Source organism: Planococcus citri, chromosome 1 (genome assembly GCF_950023065.1).
Source record: "Planococcus citri chromosome 1, ihPlaCitr1.1, whole genome shotgun sequence".
Lineage (NCBI taxonomy): Eukaryota > Metazoa > Arthropoda > Insecta > Hemiptera > Pseudococcidae > Planococcus > Planococcus citri.
The window spans coordinates 2,969,954-2,994,627 of record NC_088677.1 but is presented as its reverse complement, the minus strand read 5'-3'; the positions used below and the strand labels follow the sequence as shown (position 1 = coordinate 2,994,627).

Here is a 24,674-nt window from a genome sequence, read left to right as displayed (position 1 = left end):
TTTTCTGCTTACAGTTCTTCAAAACCCATTTACGCCCTTCTATTCTAAATAGGATAAAATTTTGAAAAGTCACTGAAAATTGTGTAATACGAGTATATCGAATAGTATGTTTTCAAGATTGCTGAACACAAATTTTTAGAATCCAAAGCACAATGGTTCTCTGTCCCAAAAAAGTTCTTAACGACAAAACATGGTGTGATCTTTTTCTTTGAAGATTCTCACCATTATTTTAGAAATAATTCTGAAAATTCATCTCAAAAACACTGATAAGAGTAACTTTTGGAGGGAGGAGGGTAGAGGTGGTATTACCAAGGCGGTATTATCGGGATCGCTAGGGATTCCCAAAATGGCGTAATACAATACATATACTTTTCCTCAAGGAAATTATAAATCGCAGAAAAAATTTACAAATTTGGATCACGTCAAACCAATGCAGATATGCATTTAAAAAAATCTAATTCGATTTTTTTTTTGAATTCCAACGAGGTGATGAATCGTAGTAGGATGTACTCGTATATTGTAGGTAAAGGATTAAAGTTTATGTTAAAGAAGTTATATCTATATTTAATTTAAATTTACAATTTAATTGTGTAGATTAAAAGGGACAGAGTAGTGTAGATATTTTATTTTACAACAAGGTTTTATCTTTCGAATGAATTTTTCAATGTTGAGCAATTTCCAAGCTCTTGACCAGTCACGATGCTGAAGTAGAGGTAGTGTTTCAATGGTCTTCTTATTGGTAAGCGATCGAGCACAGGACATTTCAGAAATCTTCAGGATTCAGACTCTTTCTCTTCGTAAATTTGATAGGAAACCCGATTGTACTCCTTACAAACAGATCTGCTTTCACATGCTCTTTCGTCAATTCTTTGATGTTGGTTGACAAATGATAATTTCGTAAGATGTACACCATTTGCGTTTTAACCGAAAGCATAGTGTATCTAACTCCTACAAATAGAGAAAATTAATTCGTGTGTAAGTTTATATGGTCTACCTGCTACATAATTAATTACGTGTTTGAATTTAAATTACTCAATTTTTTTCTATTTGAAAATTAACATACCTATGCAAGATCGAGGACCGTATCCAAAGCTCATGAAGCTGATTTTTGGTCGATTTTGCACCGCCTGTTCGCTGAAATTATCCGGATCCCATTTTCGAGGATTTTCATACAAATCAGGGTCTTTACTGGCTAAGAATAGAAGTGGTACGACGAACGTATTGGCTGGGATGACCATGTTATCTAAGTACGATATGTAAAATGAATGAAAGTTTTAACAAAATAAGTAAGAGTGGATTGTTGAGACGAGTGCTGGTGTCGATGGGATGAGTTACCTTTTAATGTGCATTCTTTATGAGTACGTCTGCTGGTGACTACGACTTGAGAAAATACTCTAGATGTTTCCTTGATACATTGCTCCATGTATTTCAAACCGTTGAACAAATGATCTGCAGTGAGAGTGTCGTTGTCTTTAAATAACTCTTCGATTTCTTGGTGAACTTTTTGCTTTAACACAGATAAATCGAATGATTTGAATTCGTTTTAATAAGGCATATGCCTTTTGCATCATTTCAAAACTGAATTATGTAAGTTCACGATCAATTGTTTGGCTTATTGTTAGTTGGGTGTAAATTGAAAATAGACTAGGTACCTACCTGAATATCCTGATGAATGGCCAACATGAGCAATGAAAAACAAAGATTAAGTCCTGTAGTTTCGATTGCCTGAAAACACATTTACCAATTGAGAGAAACAGAACTATTGAAATCACATTATGTTCATTCGTTCTAGGAAAATTCATCCTGCGAAATTCATAGCGGGAAAATTAATAGCGCGACCACATTTCGCGTTTTTCAAAAACTGTTTCGAAGTTCTAATCAAAAACCAGTGGTGCCAAGAAAATGGAATTCATTCGCGGTGTCACCATGTTCATTATGTTGGTACAGGTGCGTATACTTCAGAGCTAAAAAATTAATTGCGAATGATTTCCATTTAAGCAACTAAAAGTAAGTTCAATTGACAGAAAAAATGTCAACTAGACAAACCCACTTTGAAAGAATATTCAAGAATAGGTACACCACCATCCAAAATTTGGGTCACAAAGTGCATTTTTTCTTTTTTTATGAATTTTGAAAAGTTAATTTGGCTCCAGAAATGCAAAAAATCAAAATTTTATCAAATTCACCCAGAAAATCGTATTATTGCACATAAAATTTTGAAAATAAATCTGGAAGCGTCAGAACAATTTGTAACCCTCTCCAATAAACTGAGCATTTTGAAATTATGGTAGGTACTGCGAAGTAATTGAGTAAAATTTTATGGAAATTTCAACTATCAAAAAACCTGCTAGATGCTCCAGAAATGCTTGAAATATTCAAAAATTTCAGCTTTCTGGTTTAATTTGGTAACATTTTAATTTCTCCCTCTATTTTGATGATGTGGACATAGCCAGGTGACAGGTATAGAAACCAGGATTACTATATCCTGATTGGCAAGTGATGGAGAACCTCATGCAAGAATGCCAAAACACTGCCAGATGCAGAATGCAGGTCTGATCACCGGCTATTAATGATGGAGCTATGCCTAAAACTAAAAGTGCCTAAGAAGAAAATGATCCCATAGGCAATGAAAGTCACCAACCCAAAGATATACTGTGTCACCCTGGATATATCTCTCACAGCAGCAGTCTCAAGCCCGGAGGCACCACCAAACCAGCAGTGGTTGGAGCTGAAAACACACATAAATGAGGCATATGACACCACTCATCTAAAGACTGAACCAAACATATGGTAGCACTGGTTCATGGAGGAAAGAATTGAGACAATAGAAGAGTGTAGATGTAGAAAGCTGCCAAGGACTGCAGAACAGGGCAGGCAAAGCAAAATTTTATCTCGACGCATAACCGGCCTGTCGCAGTGGGATAAAAATGCCCACATTTCATCAATATGTTAGGAAATTGAGATGCACATGTAGAAGAACAAGACCTAGTTGCTCTTTCAAAAAATCAGGTCGATTACAAAGGAATTCAAAGCCAGCAAGTAGATCATTCGAGAGAAAAAGGGCAAAGTTAAGACTGATGCAGAAGAGGTTTTGGAGACATGGAGAAAGTACTGCAAGAAGCTACATATATGACGAGGAAAAGGAGCTACCTGATGATCCTAGATTCAACATCATAGAGGAGAAGAAGCCACCAATTCTACTTGATGAGGTCATCAAGGCCATTGAGTACTTGAAAAAGAACGACGCTCCAGGACCAGATAAGGTGACAGTGGAGGTCTTCAAAGCTGGAAGCGCAGAAATCACCCACCAAATCCACAACATACCTACACAACTTGATATGGTTGAGTGGCAGATGGCTGGAGGACTGGGTATAGTCAACATATGCCACTCATCTGTATGAAAAAGGATCTCCTGAGAACTGTGAGAATTACAGAATAATCTCTCTGATGAGTCACATCAGCAAGGCACTATTGATGATTGCGTACAACAGGTTATACTTACTCATGCACAGTCAATTCCCTCCAGAATAGCAGGATTTATGAGAGGAAGAGGAACTAGGGAGCAGATCTGCAACCACAGATTGCCAATTGAGTTAGCATGAGAATACAATGTGTGTACTGTGCTGTGTTTTGTAAATTACAAGAAAGCGTTTAACTGCGTACTATGGCATAAACTATGGAGAATTCTAATCAAGATGGGTGCTTCAATACATCTGGTGTGGCAGATTAAACAGCTGTATGAGGGGAGCATGGCAAATGTTCAAATTAACAGAGAAAAAACGTCAGAGAAATTCCACCTAGAGAGAGAGAAGATCGACAGGGCTGCATTTTGTCCCCCACTCCTGTTCAATCTATACTGAGAATATATCATTTGTGAGACTCTACAGCTACTTGTATCTGAAAGCACCAATAATGATGGCTCAGGTGAATAGCAGGGAGGAGTGTCAATTGGAGGTGTACAAATGTCCAATCTCTGTTACACTGATGACACAACAGTCAACACTCATTGCCTCAAGTGTCAAAAATGTGTCTGTGTTTCTGAATGCCTGGAAGAGGTTAGTGCAGAATATGGCGTGCTGATAAATAAAGGGAAGACTACAATTATGATTGTGAATAAGCCAGAGAACAACTTGCCTGAGATCCAGGAAATTGAGGGAATCGATGTGGTGAACCAATTTGTATTTTTTGGATTGATTGTGTATAACAAAGGAGGCAGTGATGCCGAGATAAGATGCAGAGGGCAAATCACAAGAAGCGCCATGTCTCACCTGAAGAAGATTTGATCAGATGCAGCGGTGAGCAAGTTACTATAAAGATAAGGCTTGTAAATGCATTGGTTTTCTCAGTGTTTCTGTATGCGCCAGAAACCTGGATGGTAAGCCAGGGAGACAGAACAAAAATTTATGCGCCTCAGATGTGATGATGGAGAAGAATGGTCCGGATCCCATGGATGCAGAAAATGACCAATGTTTCCTTCCTGGGGGAAACTGGTGTCCAGAAAAGGCTGTCGGCATGTCGGCAATGGTCCTAGGCAGAATCCTCAAATACTTTGGGCATGTCACAAGGGCTGATGAGATGGGAGTCTCTGTTCATCCAAAGCAAGGTAGAAGGAACAAGACGGTGTGGATGCTCCCACAAGATGGACAGACTCTATCTGTAAGGCCACTGGACACAGCTTCCCAGTGTGTGTCAGGAGCACCCTCAACAGGGACAGCTGGAGGGAGCTGGTGTGTTGGGTCATGGAAACGGCAACTGGTGCATCATAATCACAAAACCCCCCAGAGGGGTGATACGACACCAAGAAGAAGAATTTTCGGGACAAATTTTTGTTTTTTAAAAGTTCACCAAAAATCAAAAAATGTGCTTCAATGTTTTACTAGCCAGATTGAAAGAGAATGCTCTAAACCTTCACTATTACGTTTTCAATTTTTTCATCCATGATCCAAATTTGAGATCATCTTGTGAATACTTGAAAATCTGAGCTCATTATAGGTGAATTCTAATAAATCTACAGTTACGTATTGCATACTCACTGCTAAGATAATGTGTGTTAATTCATCTCTCATTCGGGTTTCTGTATAGTTGGATTCTAATAAGCTTCCTTTGATAAGTTGGTCGATTATTGCTTTAGATGAATGAACTGCAAAATTAATTAGTATTAAACCTACTACCATTGTAGAGAGATCTCAACAATTTATCAATGCAACTTATCATACCATTTTCTGATGTATTTTCTCCATTTTTGATTTCGTTGAGTTTATCTTGTAATATCTGAAAGTTTAAGCCAATTTACATTATTATTGGAATAATGGATTTAACAAACGCAATGAATGGTATATTGGTATAGGGAAGAAAAATCTTAAATTTGTGTTGAATTATGCACGCAGCATGATTGTAAAATACAGGTGTAGAAGATTTTCAAAATTAATTGTTGGCTAATTAATATTATTGATAAAAATGGTAAAAACTTGAAAAAAAACAATCATTAGTGAAAAAAATTAATCGCTTCTGTTCTTCATTTTTTGCGGAAATTCAGGATGTTGATAATTTTTATTTTCTTAAAAAGAACCAACTGAGGAAAAAAATGGAAATTTTTTCCGCATTTGCTGCATCAAATAGGCTATATTTTTGCAGAAAGCTGGCACTTTCTTGTAGTTTTGACTGGAATGTATTGGAAAGAGCTTTTGTTTTGGGAAAATTTCAAGTAAAACATCATTTTTTCTTGGTTATTCTTCGATTTTTCCTGCCTGGACATCTCCTTCCCAACTTTTACTAATTCCCAACTTTTTACCAACATTTTTCTGTCTGAGAGGGTTGAAACACACCCTCCCACTTCATATTGAAAATTTATTGTTAGAAACGTACCTAATTGAATTGCGTAAGTATAGGTACTTGTTTGATGAGTACCTAATAATGTAATTAGGTACATTTATGAGTAGTGAGTTTGAGTATACTATACCTTAGTAGGCAAAGCGTGGAGCTGATGAATAAACTTGGATTTTCCAGTTAATTTTAGGTATGTGTTGTATATGAAACATGGGTGTAACCAGGGTGTTATCACTTGTTTTGCTACACTTTGAGCAGCCCTGAAATTCACCAGGTACAAGTAAATAATTGCACTTTTAGGCAAGTCTCCTTCTCTTAATCGTATTTCTTTGTTTTTGATTTTTTGAGAAAATGGTGCAATTTTTTTCAAATTCATGAGTAAAGGAGATGATCCAACCGACTGACATAATTGTATATTCCGTTGCTCTGAACATGATTCATAAAATCCTTCAAACATTTTATCAAAAATTCCAATTTTTATTTCTCAAGCCATTCTATAGAGCATCCAGCAGTTTTTTAAATTTTGTAGTGGGAGGAAAGTACACAGCTTTCTCAGTAATATAGGTACCTGTAGTACTGATTCCAGTAACTTAGGAATACTTGTATAACATCGATATGAAACATCATATGACCAAGGAAATAGGTTGCGGATTATATTAATTTATGTAAATAAATAGTCAAAATCGCATCAGATATAACCATATTGTGCTAAAATTTGGAATTGGTTACAATGACATGGGTATATCATGAAGCTTACCTCGAGTTTTTATAAAACAAATAGAAAAGAAAAAGAGTTTAGGAAATTTTTTATTTTTCCATTTATCTCCCTCCACAATTTACAAGTTGCCTATCCGAAAATTCCATAAAAAGGGACAAATTTTAACAGATATTTCAAAAGGAAAGTAGGTATAGATCTAAGTGAAAAGCACAAAACACGGTAAGTTTTTGGTTTTACTCACTCTATCAACGCGTCACTGAATTCTTTTCCTTTTCCCTCCGTTCCTTGCATTGCTACGCCGATTGTGATTTCTGAAATGAAATTATACTTATCCGGTTAATAAGTACCTACATATAATGATCTGAAGTTTTTAAAATTAGGTAGGCCTATAACATTAACCATGTTCCAATCCTTTGCAACGCTGGCCGAATTGATATGGGACCCTCCTTCCTCCCCCACCACCCCTTTGTACACAAACAATGCTGAAAATGATGAAGTTAGAACACATTACTTTTTAGTATTTTACCTACGATACTGTCAACGTTTGCCTTTATCACGTCTTCCCAAATATTTATAATTTCACCGGAATCTGCCGCTGTTTCAAATCTGTCTACTAAAGCTGATGAATTTTTTTTGAAGATATTTACGTATTTTGAAAGCATTTCTGTACTGAAAGCAGGTGCTAAAACTCTCCTCGATATTTTCCATTCAGCATCTGCAATTGATTATTTCAACTTTTATAAATGTAAAACAAATCACCTCACACGTGAGTTGGTAGTAGCGTGCCCAGTAATCGACATGCCTCAAAACATCGCCAGTAATCGACACCTAATTTCAATAGGCGAAAAAACAAATTCATTTCTGTTATTACCACTTTTACTGCAGTAAAAACGATCAATTAGGTCTCCAACTATTCATGCCTGTCAAAATCGTCTGTTTTCAAGACCCAAAAGTTAAAAAAAAATAAAGTTGTTATCAGCTTGAATTTTGGTGGCATTTTTAGCTAAATTTTGGTGTTCAAATCTAAGGAGCAACGGTGAATGGTTAAGGATTTCTGAGTAAGTAAATCAACTTTTGGTGGCAAATTTTGTTTTAAATGTATTTCATAAGGTTTCAAGAAGTGGATTTTGCTTTTGTTGATATTCTGAAAGTCTTAATATTTAAATAATAAGTGAAAATATCAACTGTTGATAATAGGGTGTCGAATAATACATATCGTACCAGTAATTGACAGCTGTTGTTTCAATGCAAATTTCACTGAATTTTCAATTTTTGTTGATTTAGAGTGGTTTCAATACTTTTTTAGTCGGATGAAGTGCAAATATAATTTCTTTTAAACCATTCTAACACCAAAAAAAATTTGAAAATTACGTACATTGAAGCAACCTGTCGATCACTGGTACAATCCAATTCCATACCTATTCAGTTCAGTACCAATCATCGACAGCGGATATTTCCACCTAAATTATAAAATTATTAAAGCTGTGGTTACGGTTTTATTATTTCATTTCTTCGAAGTTTCAAATTTTAATGCATAATTTAATTTTTCCTACATGAATCAATTTTCAAAAAGCAGTTTACAAGTCTTATTTTATTGTGTCGATAACTGGCACCCTTTTTGTCGATAACTGGAACATGTGTGTTGATTACTGGTCCATGTATGATTTTGGACTTTATCATGAAAAAACGTAATTACTACATTAAATAATGAATAAAAATCTAAAGTAAAATATATTTTGTGTACCCAAATAGTGCCAGAAGGTACACAAAAAAAATGCAGCTCAGTAACCTAAATTGTTTTGAAGATACATCAGTATTTGGAGGAAAAAATTCTTAGCACTGTCTATCACTGGGCACGCTACGTTAATTGGAAAATCTTACAATTAGCATTTAATATTCCAGTTCCTATCCATTCTTCTGCAAATCCAAGCATATCGCGGTGTTGAGTTTGAGTCAATCAGAGTTGGCGCGATTCGAATCGTGTGAAAGAATCGAGAAAGAATCCGATTCTCACGATTCGAATCGGATTCGAATCGCGGTTCTCCAAGTCAAACGAATCGGGAAATGCAGGAATCCGATTCTCTTTTACAGAGAATCGCACCTTCTCGATTCCCTGCGATTCCTTGCAGGTGTTATTCACGTGTTAAAATAGTAAAATGCACTGTTTTCAATGGCTTTTAGTGATACATTTGCATTTTGTAGTTTGGGACTGATGACATTTATTTAAAGGTTAGCTGTTGTGTGAAAATATTGTGAATCAGTGATTCTATGCAGTGAAAGAATCGCGCAATGTAAGAATCGGATCCTCTTTAATAGAGAATCGCGCCTTAGTGATTCTCTGCGATTCCCTACTCACAGCCACAAACGAAACAATAGAACATGCAAAGTGATCATATCCCTAGTTGGGGAAATTGCTGATTCTATATCAAATTCATTTGTCAGTCCTGAAGTTGAAAAAAATTAGCATTTGGGAATCGGAATCGGAGGGAATCGAGAACCGCTAAAGAATCGGATTCAGAACCGGATTCGCTTTGTGAAAGAATCGAGACTGGAGAATCGCGATTCTCCCATGTATGGGAATCGTAATTCAGGAATCCGATTCTGACAAACCCAGGAATCGCGCCAACTCTGGAGTCAATACAGTCTGTGAAAAATATTTAAATAGGTAGGTAGCGTAATTGATTAAACATTTTATAGATCAGGATGTGTAGCTTTTTGTTTATTGTAGTGAGAAAAATGTTCACTATTTTTTCACTGCACTCGTTTCTGTTTTTGGGGGGGATCAGAAAATTTTATTTCCCCAATTTAAAATTAGATCATGCTAGAGGAACACTCCCCTTCTTTTTCAAAAATGAGAAAATTTTTAAAAATTGAAATTTTGATGTGTTTTACATAGAGAACACTACATACTTGATAATTTTGACACACCCTTTCCCCTCCCATAATGAATAAGTAAGTGGAACTTATTCTGAAGCCCTTATAAATGAGAATAATGAAACTAACATGAAATTTTCATGTTTTATGTTCTACTCCTATAGATTTGGTATATTGAAAGGATGTGATGAGCAGGATTGCCCTGACCACCTGTAGATGTTCCTGTTCACAACGTGATACCTCCACTACATAGTTTTATGATCTTGCCTACCTTAGACAAGATTATGCGAATTCTACTGTAGGGGCGCATTCAAGGCTATCACGCGATAATTCTGTCGAAGCTGGGGTCCGGGTCCTGCTCCAGCTTTGTTTCTTCTAAAAAATCAGTCTTCTGATGGAACAGCTCGCGATAGTTTCCTCTTAAGCTTGACCAGCTAAATAGGTTACCAGGGTGCCCTGACTCGGCACTCTAGAAATCACACATTCGATGTACCCATCCGTAGATGGCGATGCTGAACTTATAACATGTTGCGGCGTTAATCCCTCGTACTGACATAGTACTATTTTATATAACGCGATACTTCGTTAACTCCTCGTAAGATCATGGTACTTTTTTGGCTCATCCCTTGATTTATCCGGAAATCAGGGATGATAACCCTATAAAAATGGAGCTACTAAGCATACCTGCTGAAGTGACTAATAATTGGGGTTGCACAGGAGAGGCAGGCAATGTGAACAGTTAATTTAGAAATGTACCTACTCCATCACCTCAGGTAATTGTTGAATCCTTTATTCATGATTGCGTGCACCCACAATTTACCAAATTACGTAAATTATATCTATCATTAAGCATAATTATATCAATCTATAGGTGACGAGGTGTTAATCACCTATCGATTGGTCTACTTACTTAACTTATAGACGCTGTTGTAATTTATCTATCATTGTTTTACACCGCTTTGTAACTATCTTCTAAGCTATACTCGCGAGAGTTTTAAGTCCTCCGCATAATCCTGGCAGATTATGCTGCCGTCATTGAATCTCATGGCAATACAGAATAGTTATATATTTTTATGTATGATTATTTGTGTACACACATCTCGATTATTGTAAATATTTCTGATTAAAATTAATGTACATAATCGCTCCTTAAGTTATCATTTCACTTTTGATTATAAAAGGTAACTGAGGATATTTGTTGATGCAGGTACCTGAGAAGTATTCCCTCTGTAACGAATATTTCTCAGAATTCACCTATGTTAAAATTACAAGATTGTCTCCTTTATCATGGAATTATCCATATCTATCCTATATGCAGTCTTTCTTACTCTCACTATTACAAGGCGTGTTCCCCAGATAGAAAAAAAGTAAAACCTTAGTTCCTCAGATCGAAATTTAAAAAAAAAAACCTTTCTTATTATTGTGATTCTTTATGATTTTTATCAACTATGGGAGTCTCCATAACATAAGGAAAATAATCAACATTGTTTGGTAACCGAGGGACTTTTTTTTTTTTGGAAAAGGAGTTGGAGTTAGACCATAAAATGGAAAATTTCCAAAAAAGTGATACAGTGAGACTAGATGGGACAGGTATATAGAAGAAGTTATTAGCATAATTTTCTCCCAAGGTGTTTTCTGAGAAATATTCAGGGAAATATTTTTCGCATGACGAAAAAGGGTGTCATCACAACAAGCATTTTTTCATTCATAAAAGATAAATGAACGACGAAAAATGATGAAGTTCCACACCACATGATGCCCGTCAATAAAGTATTTATGAACGACTACGATTTAATAATGAGATAGCAGTACTCACGGCAAAATAATTTCATGCATGACAGAACATTATCAGTTCAATTACAATTACATTTTGTAAAAAATTTTGATAAATAATCAACTGAGGGTTTCTTTCAAAAAAATTTGAGTGAAATTGTAACTCAGTAGAAGAGAATCAAATTGGCCTAAGCGAAGCGAGGAAAAAAGCTTAGGGAAAAAATGAGAATTTTGATGATAGATTAGTGATTTTGTCGGCAAATGAACAATAATTAAATACATGATTGTAAAGAATTTGAATTTTTTAAAACTGAAACTAAAATATTGTTGGAATTTTTGTATTTTCCTAACTTTCTTGAATTTCTCACAATTTCCCAAGTTTTTCCTACTTTTGTGGAACTGGAGGGGGGCAAACTGTTTCCCCTTAGCCGTGTTTCGCTTCATCCCTGAAGTCAAAAGAGGAAGAGGGGTCACCCATCAAAGTCCACAAAACATTACTTCTATAAACAGCAATTTTTTACATACCTACTTCGTTTTTTTGGTATCATTTTAATATTTTTTAAACGTTTATTTCTGTCAGTGAAATGCCTGTTTTTGATAGAAAAATTTTGTCGTGCGTTGCCTTAAACTATAGCAGTTGAAAATAATAAAATGTCGTGAATTTTTTGATTCGTCGTTTGATACATTATTTCGTCGTTGGAGTACCTTTTATGTCGTGATAAGCTCTTCATTGTCGGGAATTTCTAATTTAGTCACGGTAATGATTTTTCTGGCGTGAAAGTGCCTATGCTTGTTGTGCGACGCCCTTTTTTGTCATGGTATTAAATCACACCTGAAATATTCCATAGGGATGGAAATATTTGCCAATTACATCTGACTAGCTCTAGATATGCAATCCTATCTACCTCAATGCACACAGTGAGAAGTTGCTATACCTACTATAAATAAAGAAAGTCTTCTCGAACCAATTACTTATGGGTTTTTATTACAAATGTTATCGTAATGCAAGTAATTGAGCAATATTATACCAAATAATTATAAGAAGTAAACTTATAATTAATCTGTGTATTAGTGGTCTGCGCGGGTCGGGCAAGCCCGCGGGCTTACCCGACCCGGCCCGAATACTCGGGCGAAAAGCCCGACCCGACCCGAAAGCCCAAAACAAGCCCGACCAGCCCGAGCCCGACCAGACAATAATTTTTTCAACACTTCTGATAAATTTTGTTGCAACGTTGGCATGATGCGACGAGATGGTTTTCCCAACAATAGGCATTGTTGTGATGTGAACATGGTGCAACACTTCTTTATTTACGAGTACTCACAGCGCATGCGTTGAGTACGAAACCTGAGCCAGAGAAAGCCTGACAAGCCTGACAAGCCTGGCCCGACCCGACCCGACTTTTATCGGGCTCGGCCCGCGGCCTTTCGGACAGGCCCGTGCAGACCACTACTGTGTATGAGATAGGTAGTACACATTACCTATCTACTCACACTACGAGTAGGTAATGTAAAACAATCGCAGGAAAACCTGGCAACGTATTATAAAGCAAAGTAACATAAAAGAATACGTTGTTGCTGTATTGGCAACTGTCAGCAAAGTAGTCGCTATCTAGTGGCTACTCTCTAACTAACGAAAAGGGGATAACATTTTCAAATTACATTGCTCTTATGGGGGAATTCACGTTTTTCAAAAATTAATTAAAATGCCGCGATGTGATTGACATTGACCAGGCAAGCTCGAGATACCTTGACCAAGTGATTTCTCTAGGTTCACGATCCTTGCAGCGAGGCTCAGATCGCAAGTACAAGTACATTATAATATGTAAGCCATTGTCCACACCCACAAAGTGAGTTCAATAACCTACACTTTTGGGGAGTTACATTATTAACTACTAAGGCGATCAGGGCATAGCTGCTCATCACAAAAGTCTGCCTTTTTCAATTTTTTTTATCAATTTTTGATTTTTTGTTTTTTAGATAAAGGTGGTCTATGGCCCGTACAAAAAAAGTAGATAACATTTTTCGAGGGATTAAGGAACTTTTATTTCGGAAGAGGATAATTTAGAAGAATCCTGGTTCAGAAATTGGAAATTTAAAAAAAAAATTACCAACTTGATTGTTTAAATTTATTTGATTTTTTTGATGTCTTACAATTTGACGATCTATACGAAGGATGCAATAAAAAATATTACTTACCTATAAGAATTTAACTCAGATTTTTTTTCATAACTTCATGGGGGTGGGAGACTTCACTTTTTTTCTAACTCGAGGCAAAATGAAAAATTTAGGGTTTACTTTCTCATAAAATCCAACAACTTCGGGTAGTTGGGAGTGCAAAAAATCGACACTTGGAGAAGTTGATCTACTTATTGCATTTTAAGAAAATCTTAAAAATTAAAAAAAATATAAGGTTACTTAGGTAACTCACCGCAATATCATCGTACTTTTTCAAAAGTAGAACAGGGTAAGGACCTAACCAAAAAAACACGCGATCATGTGGTAACATTATTTTCTCCACTTTACCCAGTAAATCTGAAAGCAATTCCAATAATAAGTGAACAATTTCTTTCGATCTTACAAGGAAACCTTCAGGTTCGCTCCTTGTTAAGTATCTCAAAATCATGCCATTTTGAGCGTATACAGTATGTATAATTCAACCATCTACCTATAAGAAAAATATTGAAGGATTTACCATTTAGAGAACCGTATATCATGTACAAGTTTCCAATCAACGGATACGTCGGATACGATGGAAATTTCTTCAATAACGTATAAAATCTTTGATTTTTAAATTTATCAATAAGTTTTATTAAAAATATTACGAAAATTAAACTCGCCAATAATACTAGTATTAGCAACATTGTTGTACTTTTATGTACCAAATCACTCGCGATCTTAAACCCGAAAAAGGGGCGAATCTAACAAAAATGCACCTCAAAACACTTAAGCCTGACTGAACAAACTAAGGTTATAAATCTGATTGCGACAACCTAAATGTACGTAGGCCTATAAACTGTTCCAAAAGTACCTAATGGAAAATATGTCTATTCTTCTGTAACATGTAGAGCAACGCATACCTACTTAATTAACTACGAATACGAGTACTAGATTTATTTAATGTAGGTAATCTTCCGGGTAACTGAGACATAAATTGAGCCATGATATCTTCCGTTTGCAATTTAATATTTAAAATAGGGCTGAAAACACGTCATTAACACGCTTTAGGGTATAAAAAAAACTACCGAAAATTTACAAAAAAATAATAAGTAAACAATGTAATAATTAAAATTCTCTAAAATTCAAATTAGGAATAATTTAAATTTGCAAACATTTTACTAAAAAATTAACCTTGGTCTTGAATATTTTTATCACCATGTATGCGATATGGTTGAGAGATCCATTTGATCGACGTAAGTTACATATTTCGATAAAAATGAAAAAAATCATGTCCGGGTCGATGTTTTGATGGTTTTATAAAATGATACCATACTCGAATCTTAGGACACTTTAATACACTTTGTCCAATTTTTTTGTAATTCTGTAAAGATGACCTATGACCTTGGTGAATAAGTCAAAAAAGAATAAAAAGTCTATTTTTGATAATCAAATGAGGGATCTCTCTAAACAATGATCATTGATCACACCTTACCTTACGCTTATTGTTCGAAAAAGGCTGATAAACCATGGTTGATGTTAGGATGTATAAAGGATTAAATTTTATGTTAAGGAAGTTATATCTAGATTTAATTTAAATTTACAATTTATTTGTGTAGGTAAATTAAAAAAGGGGTAGGTGTCTAGTGTAGATATTTCATTTTATGACAAGATTAGGTTTTTCGAATGAATTTCTCGGTGCTGAGCAATTTCCAAGCTCTCGACCAGCCACGATATAGCGAAATAGTGTGTCGGGGGAGGGGGGGGGGGGGTAATTTGTACAAAAAATGAAGCCTCACAGACAATTCGCCTCACCTGTGATAATTTCTCGCCTCCAAATTATACGAAAAGTTAAAAATGGAATATTAAATGATGGTAAAGACTCCTTCCTTCGGAAAGCTTTTAGCAATTCAGTATTTTTTTTTCGAAATTTCTAAAAGCAGGACAAGGTAATAAGTTTGTTTTTTCTACACGGATTTTGACCGATTCTCGAGAATCTGCTAGCTGGCATAATCGCTTTTGAAACTGGAGTTTGGATTTTACTGATTTTACTTGAAGAAATAAGAAGACTTTTAAGGTTAGAAAGTTTACGGTTGGAATCTAAAAAGATGTTTGAAAAGAGATTCAAACAACATTCAACCCAAAAACCAGATTTTTGAGAGTCCGCGAAAAAAAACATAATTATGCAGGCGTATTTAGTGCAATTTTAATTTCATTGTAACCTTGAGAACATCGCTTATTTGCAATGTTGATTCATTATTATGGATTTAGTACGAATTACGCATTGAATAGGTAATCAGCGTTTTAAATAAGCCATCGCAATCGCGTTATCTTCGATTTTCATTTTACATGCTTCAAAAAAAAAATAAATAAAAAATTTAAAAAAATGAAAAAACGAAAAAAATGAAAAAGTAGCAAAAAAATTAGGTATAGGTACTAAAACCGTCTAAATATTCAATATGAATTATTTTAAGCAAATGCGGTGCTTCAATATCTAATTCCGTATCGTATTATTATTTTCGATCTGCTCTCTTCTCGAAAATTTAATTGGGTAACCAAGTTTACTTCGTATGCTCAAATCGGATATCAAATCCTCGTCGGTCACTTCTTTTATATTAGTTGTCAAATGATAATCACGTAACAGGTACGCAATACTTGTCTTGACCGTAACCATGGCATATCTGATTCCTACGAATAAAAAGAAATCAGGGTGTGTATTGATTTAGGACACTGAAGGGTCCAACTTTGAACCTGAAAAGCAGAAGCTATACTTTACTGCGAACTCTCATACCTATACAAGATCTTGGTCCATGTCCGAAACTCATGAAGCTATTTTTTGGTCGATTTTTTATCGCTTGTTCGCTGAAGTGCTCTGGATCCCATTTTTGCGGATTTTCATACACATCGGGGTCTTGATTGGCTACATGTATAAGTGGCATAATGAACGTGTTGGGTGGTATGATCACACCATCTAAAAATTAAAAATGGAGGAATCAGTTTCAACATAATACATAAATGTAGCTATCCATGTAGGTATATTGGATGCTCATATAGGTAAAGGTAGGTATGTCAAAAGAAAATATGGGGAAAGCAATCTCACCTTTTAATATACATTCTTTGTGAGTACGTCTGGTAGTAATTATAGCGTGAGTAAATCTTCTGGATGTTTCTTTGATGCATTGCTCCGTATACTTTAGTCCATTGAATAGATGATCTGTGGTGGGAGTGTCGTTATCTTTAAAAATCTCTTCGATTTCTTCGTAAACTTTTTGCTTCATGGACACAGATACAATCAATAAGAAGTATGAATAGACCAAAGACAGGTGTAATACTAAGTCATGGATGCATCAATTTAGGTTACCTGAACGTCTTGATGAATGGCCAGCATCAACATTAAAAAACATAGATTTAATCCTGTGCTTTCGATTGCCTGAAAATTATAGAAAATTGGCGGAATGAATAAAATCGCGGATTAGTTTAATCTTGGACCCGCATCAAAAGATCCTTCTCGATAGGTAAATTGTTCTAAGAGAAAATGCTTATTTTTCTTCAAGAGTCTATATGTAAGGCTAAAAAAAGCTGCCTCGAATTTAATCTAATTTCGAGAAAGTTTATTCATGTGCTTGTAAATCTACTCACTGTTATGAATACGTGTATTAGTTCATCTCTCATTCGAATTTCTGTGAACGAAGATTCCAAGAGGCCTCCTTTGATGAGTTGGTCGATTATTGCTTTGGATGATGGAACTGCAAAAAATACGATTAAAGGTATTCTGTTGTGTTGACAACTCTTATATTAGTAGGTAAATATGTTGGTTATATCGCACCATGTTCCAATGACGAATTTTGCGCAATCTTGTAATCGTTGAGTTTATCTTTCAGGATCTAAAAAAAATTTAACGAAAAAAAAATCAAAAATTCAACAAGAAAAAGATCTCAACTGGCAGAAATTTTTTGTACCGCATACAGCTAAATTGGAAGAGCATGTCGAAATACATCACCTAGGTACTAAAATTTCACATGCTGAAGTTCAGTTTTTTTAATTTTTGGTGAATTTTTAAAAATCGTGCCAAAAATGGAAAAAATCAAAATTTTACCAAATTGACTTTAAAAAAATAATTTTAAACCGAAGTATTTTCAGGGGTTCCGGAGTCTCCGGCCTGAAGACTGAAGACCTTTCTAAAAACCCAAACAAATGACTGTGGTTTGGACCTCAGTTACGTTCAATTTTTCAAATTTATACTGCCATTTTAGATGCTTACTTCAAATACATTTCCAATATGATTCAATTTCTTTCTAAGATTCAATGTTCTGAAAGTGAAAATCACATTTTTCTACTCATCTAATGTGTTAGGAAGTTTTTTTCTTTCTGAAAAATGAAAACCATTTTTTGGACCTGGACTGACCCACGGCCAGGATTAAAATTTGTAGGGAGGACTGCACCAGACCGACCCACAAGACAAAAATGTAGAACAGAATGACCAGACCAGTGTTGAGACAGATTGTGCAGTATTTCCAGTCACGTAAGCGACAGGTTCTTCCAATAGTCAACATACGAAATAGTTCTGTAATACGACCTCTAGCGGATTAATTCTCTTAAAACTTTGTGTTGAAAGAGAAACACTAGAGAAACCAGTCATTTGGTGACTCCCAATGAGATAACATTGGTACATTGGCGTTCCGGAGATGCATAAATCTAGCTAAGTATCCAAACTAGTTGCGTAAGTTCAGTCGTATTTCGAAATATGAATTGTCAAATGCACTCGGGTGCTTGGTTATTACATAAAACTTCAAGTTCATCCTTATTTCAAATCTCTTTCAAAAGAGTAACGTAGATGGACCTTCCCACATCCGTGTATTGTTCCCCTTCCCCGTGGTGATGTGCTTATGCACTCCTCAAAGGCATTTAGAATGCTACCTCTCATTTATGTAAGACTGTACAGGCTCAGTATAATTAGCTTGAGTAAGTTATTACAATGTGATTGCTTTATTTGAACAATAAACGATTCAAAGTATAACTGAAGACTTTTCTTATTTCATAAGGTAAATGTCGGTGTATGTTGTGTGTTACGTAATTGAACAATCATTGTCCAAAAAATAGGTAACAAGGCGGTAAGTCGCCAGGTACCTACAAAACTCATGGAAGCTAGGTACTGCTACAGGGTGCCTAGAAATATCGAGTACCCCTAAAAAAGTTACAGTGAATGATAATAATGATAGCACATGATTGGTTGTTGGACTGGAGAGATAACATTCCACCAATCATACGCATCTATTTCACGTTGCCAACTTATTTTTTTAATGAAAAACTTTCTTAGGGGTACTCGATATTTCTTGGCACCCTGTAGAACCTCAGTAGGTAGCTAGCCCCTGTGATGATAATTGCACATTGAATGTGCACCAATCTATCTCCACACCAGACCGTTTAAAAACTCCAAACTCCAAAGACCTTGATTTTGGAGCAACCACAAAACCTGAGTGGTCTTATAAAAGCCTATCTTTAGGATCTTCAACATCCTCTCATGGTTAACCACAATCAAATGCCTTTTCATAATCAATAAAACATGGAATTATTTCCCTGTTAGCATTTAACAGTAGGGCTATTGCATCTCTGGTCCCTTTCTTTGCTACAAAGCCATATTGAGTTTCACTGGGGTTCTCATCAATCTTCATTTTTTCTACTCTGGCATTTAATGATGGTATACAACAGCTTTGATGCGTGGCTCATTAATATGATGGTTCTATACTCTGAGCATTTTTGCGAGTTACTCTTTTTTGGTATTGGTACAAAATTCACTGCTTTGAAGTTCAATTATTTGCGATCAATTCATTGAGAAGTTGAAAATAGGATAAATACATAGGTACCAAATTTTGGATTTTTTGTTAAATTTGGCAGCATTTTGATTTCTTTCTAGTTTTGGTACGAAAGGATGTTCCTAGCTCCAGAATTTTTTTTAATGTAACCAACAATGTTTCATCAAAATTTTAGAAATCCAAAGACAGGGCCATTTCACCTATTTCACCCAAGAATACCCTTTGACTTTCAGAAAATCACCAAAATTCAAAAATTGTACTTAGTATATTTTGGCTCCTGAAATTTTTCTCGTTGCACTTTTGGCAGTGAATGTGTATAGCTTAAATGTGCTACCTTTGTGGGCAAAGCGCGGAACTGGTCTATAATTTTTGATCTTCCTGTCAATTTGAGATATGCATTATATATTAAACGTGGCTGTAACCATGGTGTTATCACTTGCTTAGTTACACTTGGCATTGCTCTGAAATTGATTACAGATTAATAAATGTAAAATTTTGAATTTGAAATTGATAAAATGAACTAATCTTGAGTAGATAAGAGGTACTACAAATCTTAAATCTTACTCATGCAACGAGTTACTGAAGTCTTTTCCTTCTTGCCCTACTCCCTCCAATGCTATGCCAATTGTGTTTTCTGAAATGAATATAAATGTGAATTTCAATCAATATCAATCAAAGATTTGGGAAAATGATTGACAAAACGCGATGATTCTTACTGAATTTCAAGGGAAAATGGAAAAAATTTAGAGAGAACTGTAGATGCACTGTCTCATTTTAATCTTGTGAATGAGTGAACGTCGCTGAAGATATGGTTGGTGCTTTTTCAGGTTGGGAGGGCGTTTAAAAAAAAAAATTGTACAGAACAGTAGGGGTATATTAACTGTGGCTCAAAAAATTTTCTGTCCAGGAAAAATTATTTTTCTTTTGAAGGATCGTGTTGGTACTCGGTTGAAAATATGTACATCAGCCTACCTACAACTGGGTAGCATATATTCATGCGGCAAGTTTTGCGTGCATTGTTTTTCAAGTTTTATTTGGTCTGGCGCTTACCTACGATTGTGTCAATATTGATCCTTATCACATCTTCCCAAACATCTATTATTTCACCAGAAAGTGCTGCTGGTTTGAACGTTTCCACGAGAGCCAATGAACCTTTTTTGAAAGTATCAACATATTTTGACATCATTTCTGTTGTGAAAGCAGGTGCGAATGCTCTTCTCGATACTTTCCATGATTCGTCTGTAAATTATCAAAGCATGAGTCATTTTCTTGTGTGGAGCTAGATGGAGCCTTGAAAAGCTCCAGAAATGGAAAAGCTCCAGGTAGAGATATGAGTAAGTTGCCAACAGACTTATTCAAGAACACCACAATAATAGTTGAGAAGAGACTGCTAGCTTTCTACAATAAAATACTATCAGGTGCTATCGTACCTGAAGACTTCTGTACTGCAATTGTAATACCTATTTTCAAAAAAGGAGACTGAAACAACCCAGGAAACTACCGTGGAATAAGCCTACTAAATGCTGCTTACAAAATACTTGCAAAGATGCTAGTAAGAAGAATCAAGAGCCGTGCGGGGCCAGTAATATTGGAATGCCAAAATGGATTTTGAAAGGGAAGATCATGCTTTGATGGAATATATGCAATGAAGCTGCTGATGGAGAAGGGAGGAGAGTATAACCTAGAAACACACAATATATGCTTCATCGATCTGGAGAAGGCATACAATAGTGTCTGAAGGAAGAAGTTGTTTGAAATCCTGAGGAAAATCAAAGTGAGTAAACAAATAGTACGCTTAATTGAAGAAATATACACAAATGATGTAATAAAAGTACCCATACAACAATGACCATGCTAATGTGGATGTGAATGTCGACCCATCCACATCCGTCACTTTTGGATGCCACATGTCAATGTGAATTTTGACCCTGTGTCAAGCTAATTGTAGATGTAATTGTCAATTGATGTTGATCTGCATTTGTGTTGACAATTGGCTCGACACAGGGTTGAAATTCACATCAACATCAACATGGGGCATCCAAAAGTGACGGATGTGGATGGATCGACATTCACATTGAAATTTATATCGACCTCCTGCTTTGTAAAATTATAAAATTTGAGTTTAAAAATTTGCAATTTTTTCCAAAAATTATTTCCTCTGACGTAGCTATTGCTCATGCTGAAAACAGCATTGATGCAAAGTCCATTTCCAAAGAAGTACAGACGAAAAGTCTGTATAATCAAAAAGTTGAACAGAAATTATTCCTTGCATCAAAGATAGGTGCAATACATTATCTAACAATAAGAGTACTAAACTAATCCATTTTCATGTCGACGTTGATGTTGATGTGAAATTTGACATCAGCAAATACATCCACAATATCAACACCATATCATCTACAACTCCAAACTGTGGAAAAGTGAATAATTTCATCAATTCCCTAAAAAATTTGCTTTCCTCACTGAACAAGATCATATTTTTGAATGTTTGTTTACTAAACTTTCAAACTCTAGAACAGACATTTTAATTCTGAAAAATTGGTCAACATAGTTGTAGATGTAAATTTTGAGCATCAAATACATCTACATGTCGAGATGGCATGTCAAGGTATCAGAAATCATGAGAAAATTTCAAAAATTTTCATTTACCTGGCTTTTATACAGACAGAAGATTCCTACTAAATAATTATTAATTGATCACTTTTCCATTATTATGTTGAAAAAAAACATAGTCGATGTAAATGTTGACGTTGACAATTGTTGTGCGGGTAAAATCCAGAAACTGGTTGGAAGCGAAGAAGACAGGAAGAGGAGTGCGACAGTGATGCTCAACATAGTGTAGTATGTTCAACATCTAATTTGACAACATGATTAAAGAATGGCTGAAAACCAAGCCAAAAGGGCTAGACATCAATGACACCCACCGCCCACGGCAATACTCTGCTAGGTATTTGCTGATGATCAGGTGGTCTTTGCTGACAACAAAGATGTTTTGCAGAGAGCAATGTACAACCTTCAGAAAGTAGCAGATAAATACGAAATGAGAATCTCGTAGTCAAAAACAAAGGTGATGGCCTTTGAGGGGAAGAACCAATACACAGTAAAATTATTGTCAATGGACTGCCATGCCAGTGGAACAAGCCAGAAGCTTTAAATATCTCTTGTGTGAGCTATCTTACAAAGGAGAGGTTGATGCATGACTTAAGAAGATCAACAAATTCCTGAAAGTAAGTGGGACGATAAACCAAGCCATCCCTCCAAGAAAAGCCAGAGCCAAAACTCGAATCTGGCAAGACCAATGCTGCTGTATGGAAGCAAAACATGGGACAATGAGAAAAGATTATAATAAGCAGAGTAACTGCAGCTGGAATGATATTTGTGTGAGCCATGGCAGGATATATACAAAACGCGATAGGAAAAGGAAGGAAGACATTCTGAAGAAACTAGGAGCAGAGCCAATCATTAGATGGGTGAAGGATTACAAAAAGAATTGGCGAAGACACGTTGATAGAATGCCTGATGAACAATTGACAGGAGGAGCAGAGGAAGGCCGAAGAAAAAACTTGATGATACATCGGCAAGCAATTCTTCTGCAGTTTCCCAAACTGGCTGAACAGCTCACCAGGCCAAAGTTCAATGATGATGATGAGTTGATGACTTGGGTAGTAGGTAAGGATGTAAGGAGTCAAATTTTGATCACGATTAATTGACTGCTTAGGCATTTGTGTAAGAATTGAAATCAATGATAATAAGGAGAGAATGATTCTTGAACATACTAATCAAGATTTGACTCTGTCTTGCATATTTATTTTAGAAAAGCTCATTCAAGTTGAACGTAAAACGTAAGTCTGGTGGTGTTGCTTACATTTGGCAGTCAGTATTCCGGTTCCAAACCATTGATCTCCAAATCCCATCCAATCACGATATTGAGTTAGGTTTGAAACTGCCTGTGGAAAATGAATTAGTTCGCCATATTAGGATAAAATAGTAGGTACTGGTACATATTCAATCAACCTTCATTTTGAGTTAATAGTTTCTAATAAAAAATTTAGCTCCGAAGATGCTCCTGGAGGGAGATTTGGGTTAATTTTGCTTTTTTTGTAAATTATGGTAAAATATGGTAATTAACTTTTGGTAAAACACTGTAAATTACGTTACAGCCCTGGGAAAGATTTCTCCGAAATGAATCATTTCACAATTTTTTACTCGTTGAATAGGTAAATTGACCTCCCAAGTTTCAGGAAAACCTGATAAAAAAATAATAACAATACCTAATAATAATTGGTAATAATAATAACTGACCACGATATCATCGTGTTTTTTCAAAAACAATACTGGAATAGGACCTAACCAAAAGAACACGCGATCATCGAGTGACATTATTTTCTCCAAGTTTTTCAGTAAATCTGAAAGAAATCCAATGTACGAGAAACAGTTGAATAGGTAAATATATGATACCTAGGTTGGTACGTATGAGAAAAAAAAGTGTTTTGAGGTTACCTTTGAGTGAACCAAATAACATGTTCAAGTTTCCAATCAAAGGATATGCTGGATACGAAGGAAACTGCTCCATCAATTTATAGTACTGTTCATTTTTTAATCGATCGACAATTTTTATCAACATTACGATGAAAATTAAGCTCGCGATCAACATTAGTATCATTGTTGTACGTATTTATGAAATTATTCGCAGATATCAATAATTCGATTAAATGCACGTTCGAATACCTAATTAACGATACTTATTACGAAGGTAGAGTACTTACGTAATTCTTTTATAAGGTATCTGAACGAACTGAATTTTCATTGTTCACCTGGGAATAATCAAAAAAAGTGTGTAAGTAGGTAGATGAAAGTGTTATAGGACCATGAAAAAGAAGAAGTGCGAAGGCCATTTTACCTATGTGCTTTCTTCTCAACCTTGATAGGTACTTCGCTCGTCCAGGGAGTTGAAAATTTAATTATTCCTTAAATTTATAACACTATTTTTTACCTACGAATATTTGTCTAATTTGATGCACTTTGAAAAAAAGGAAGGAGTATTAAGTAACTGAGGTGGCCCTTATTTATATGCACTTTGTGGGATTTTTTTTCAGTTTGGTGCCACTTCATGAGAAAATGACATATAACAAATTCGAACTCAATCGATGCATATTCACTGAAATTTTGCCCATACATTCGTGTCACTCCAAAAAGCTGTAGGTAATTGAACTTCAAAGTTGTTGTAACGTCATTGCGCGGGCAGCTTGAGAACCTTTTGAACTTGAATTTGAACAAAATTTCCATAGTAATAGATTACCTACTTCTACGCCAAATAAGCGGATACTGTAGGCACGCGCAAACCTCATCAGCATTCAATTCGATTTTTTTTTTATGAAAGTAGGTGAAGGCCTGTACAGAGAAAGAAATGTAAAATTTTGTCTACATATAATATTATACGTGACGTATCAAATATCACGTTTTTCCAGCTCTAAATTCAAGTAGAGTACTGACATCTTTTTATAGCGAAGAAAATT

At 35.5% G+C, this 24,674-nt stretch overlaps 2 protein-coding genes across 2 annotated transcripts; both read right to left on the bottom strand.

The window, feature by feature from the left end:
* Positions 1 to 553: 553 nt before the first annotated feature.
* On the bottom strand, positions 554 to 9,189 carry LOC135844871 (cytochrome P450 4C1-like). The gene is made up of 10 exons (XM_065363258.1): positions 8,426 to 9,189; positions 7,071 to 7,259; positions 6,786 to 6,855; positions 5,960 to 6,086; positions 5,217 to 5,271; positions 5,034 to 5,140; positions 1,657 to 1,725; positions 1,336 to 1,507; positions 1,064 to 1,243; positions 554 to 948 (listed from the first exon to the last, which is right to left on the bottom strand). The coding sequence occupies exons 1-10, from the start codon at positions 8,475 to 8,477 to the stop codon at positions 764 to 766; spliced, it is 1,206 nt and encodes a 401-aa protein (XP_065219330.1). The 5' UTR covers positions 8,478 to 9,189; the 3' UTR covers positions 554 to 763.
* A 4,253-nt stretch (positions 9,190 to 13,442) lies between these two features.
* On the bottom strand, positions 13,443 to 23,934 carry LOC135844843 (cytochrome P450 4C1-like). The gene is made up of 12 exons (XM_065363223.1): positions 23,659 to 23,934; positions 23,461 to 23,564; positions 23,024 to 23,105; positions 20,209 to 20,397; positions 19,723 to 19,792; positions 19,493 to 19,619; positions 17,172 to 17,229; positions 16,985 to 17,091; positions 16,707 to 16,775; positions 16,446 to 16,617; positions 16,137 to 16,316; positions 13,443 to 16,033 (listed from the first exon to the last, which is right to left on the bottom strand). The coding sequence occupies exons 1-12, from the start codon at positions 23,819 to 23,821 to the stop codon at positions 15,840 to 15,842; spliced, it is 1,515 nt and encodes a 504-aa protein (XP_065219295.1). The 5' UTR covers positions 23,822 to 23,934; the 3' UTR covers positions 13,443 to 15,839.
* Between the last annotated feature and the right edge of the window lie 740 nt (positions 23,935 to 24,674).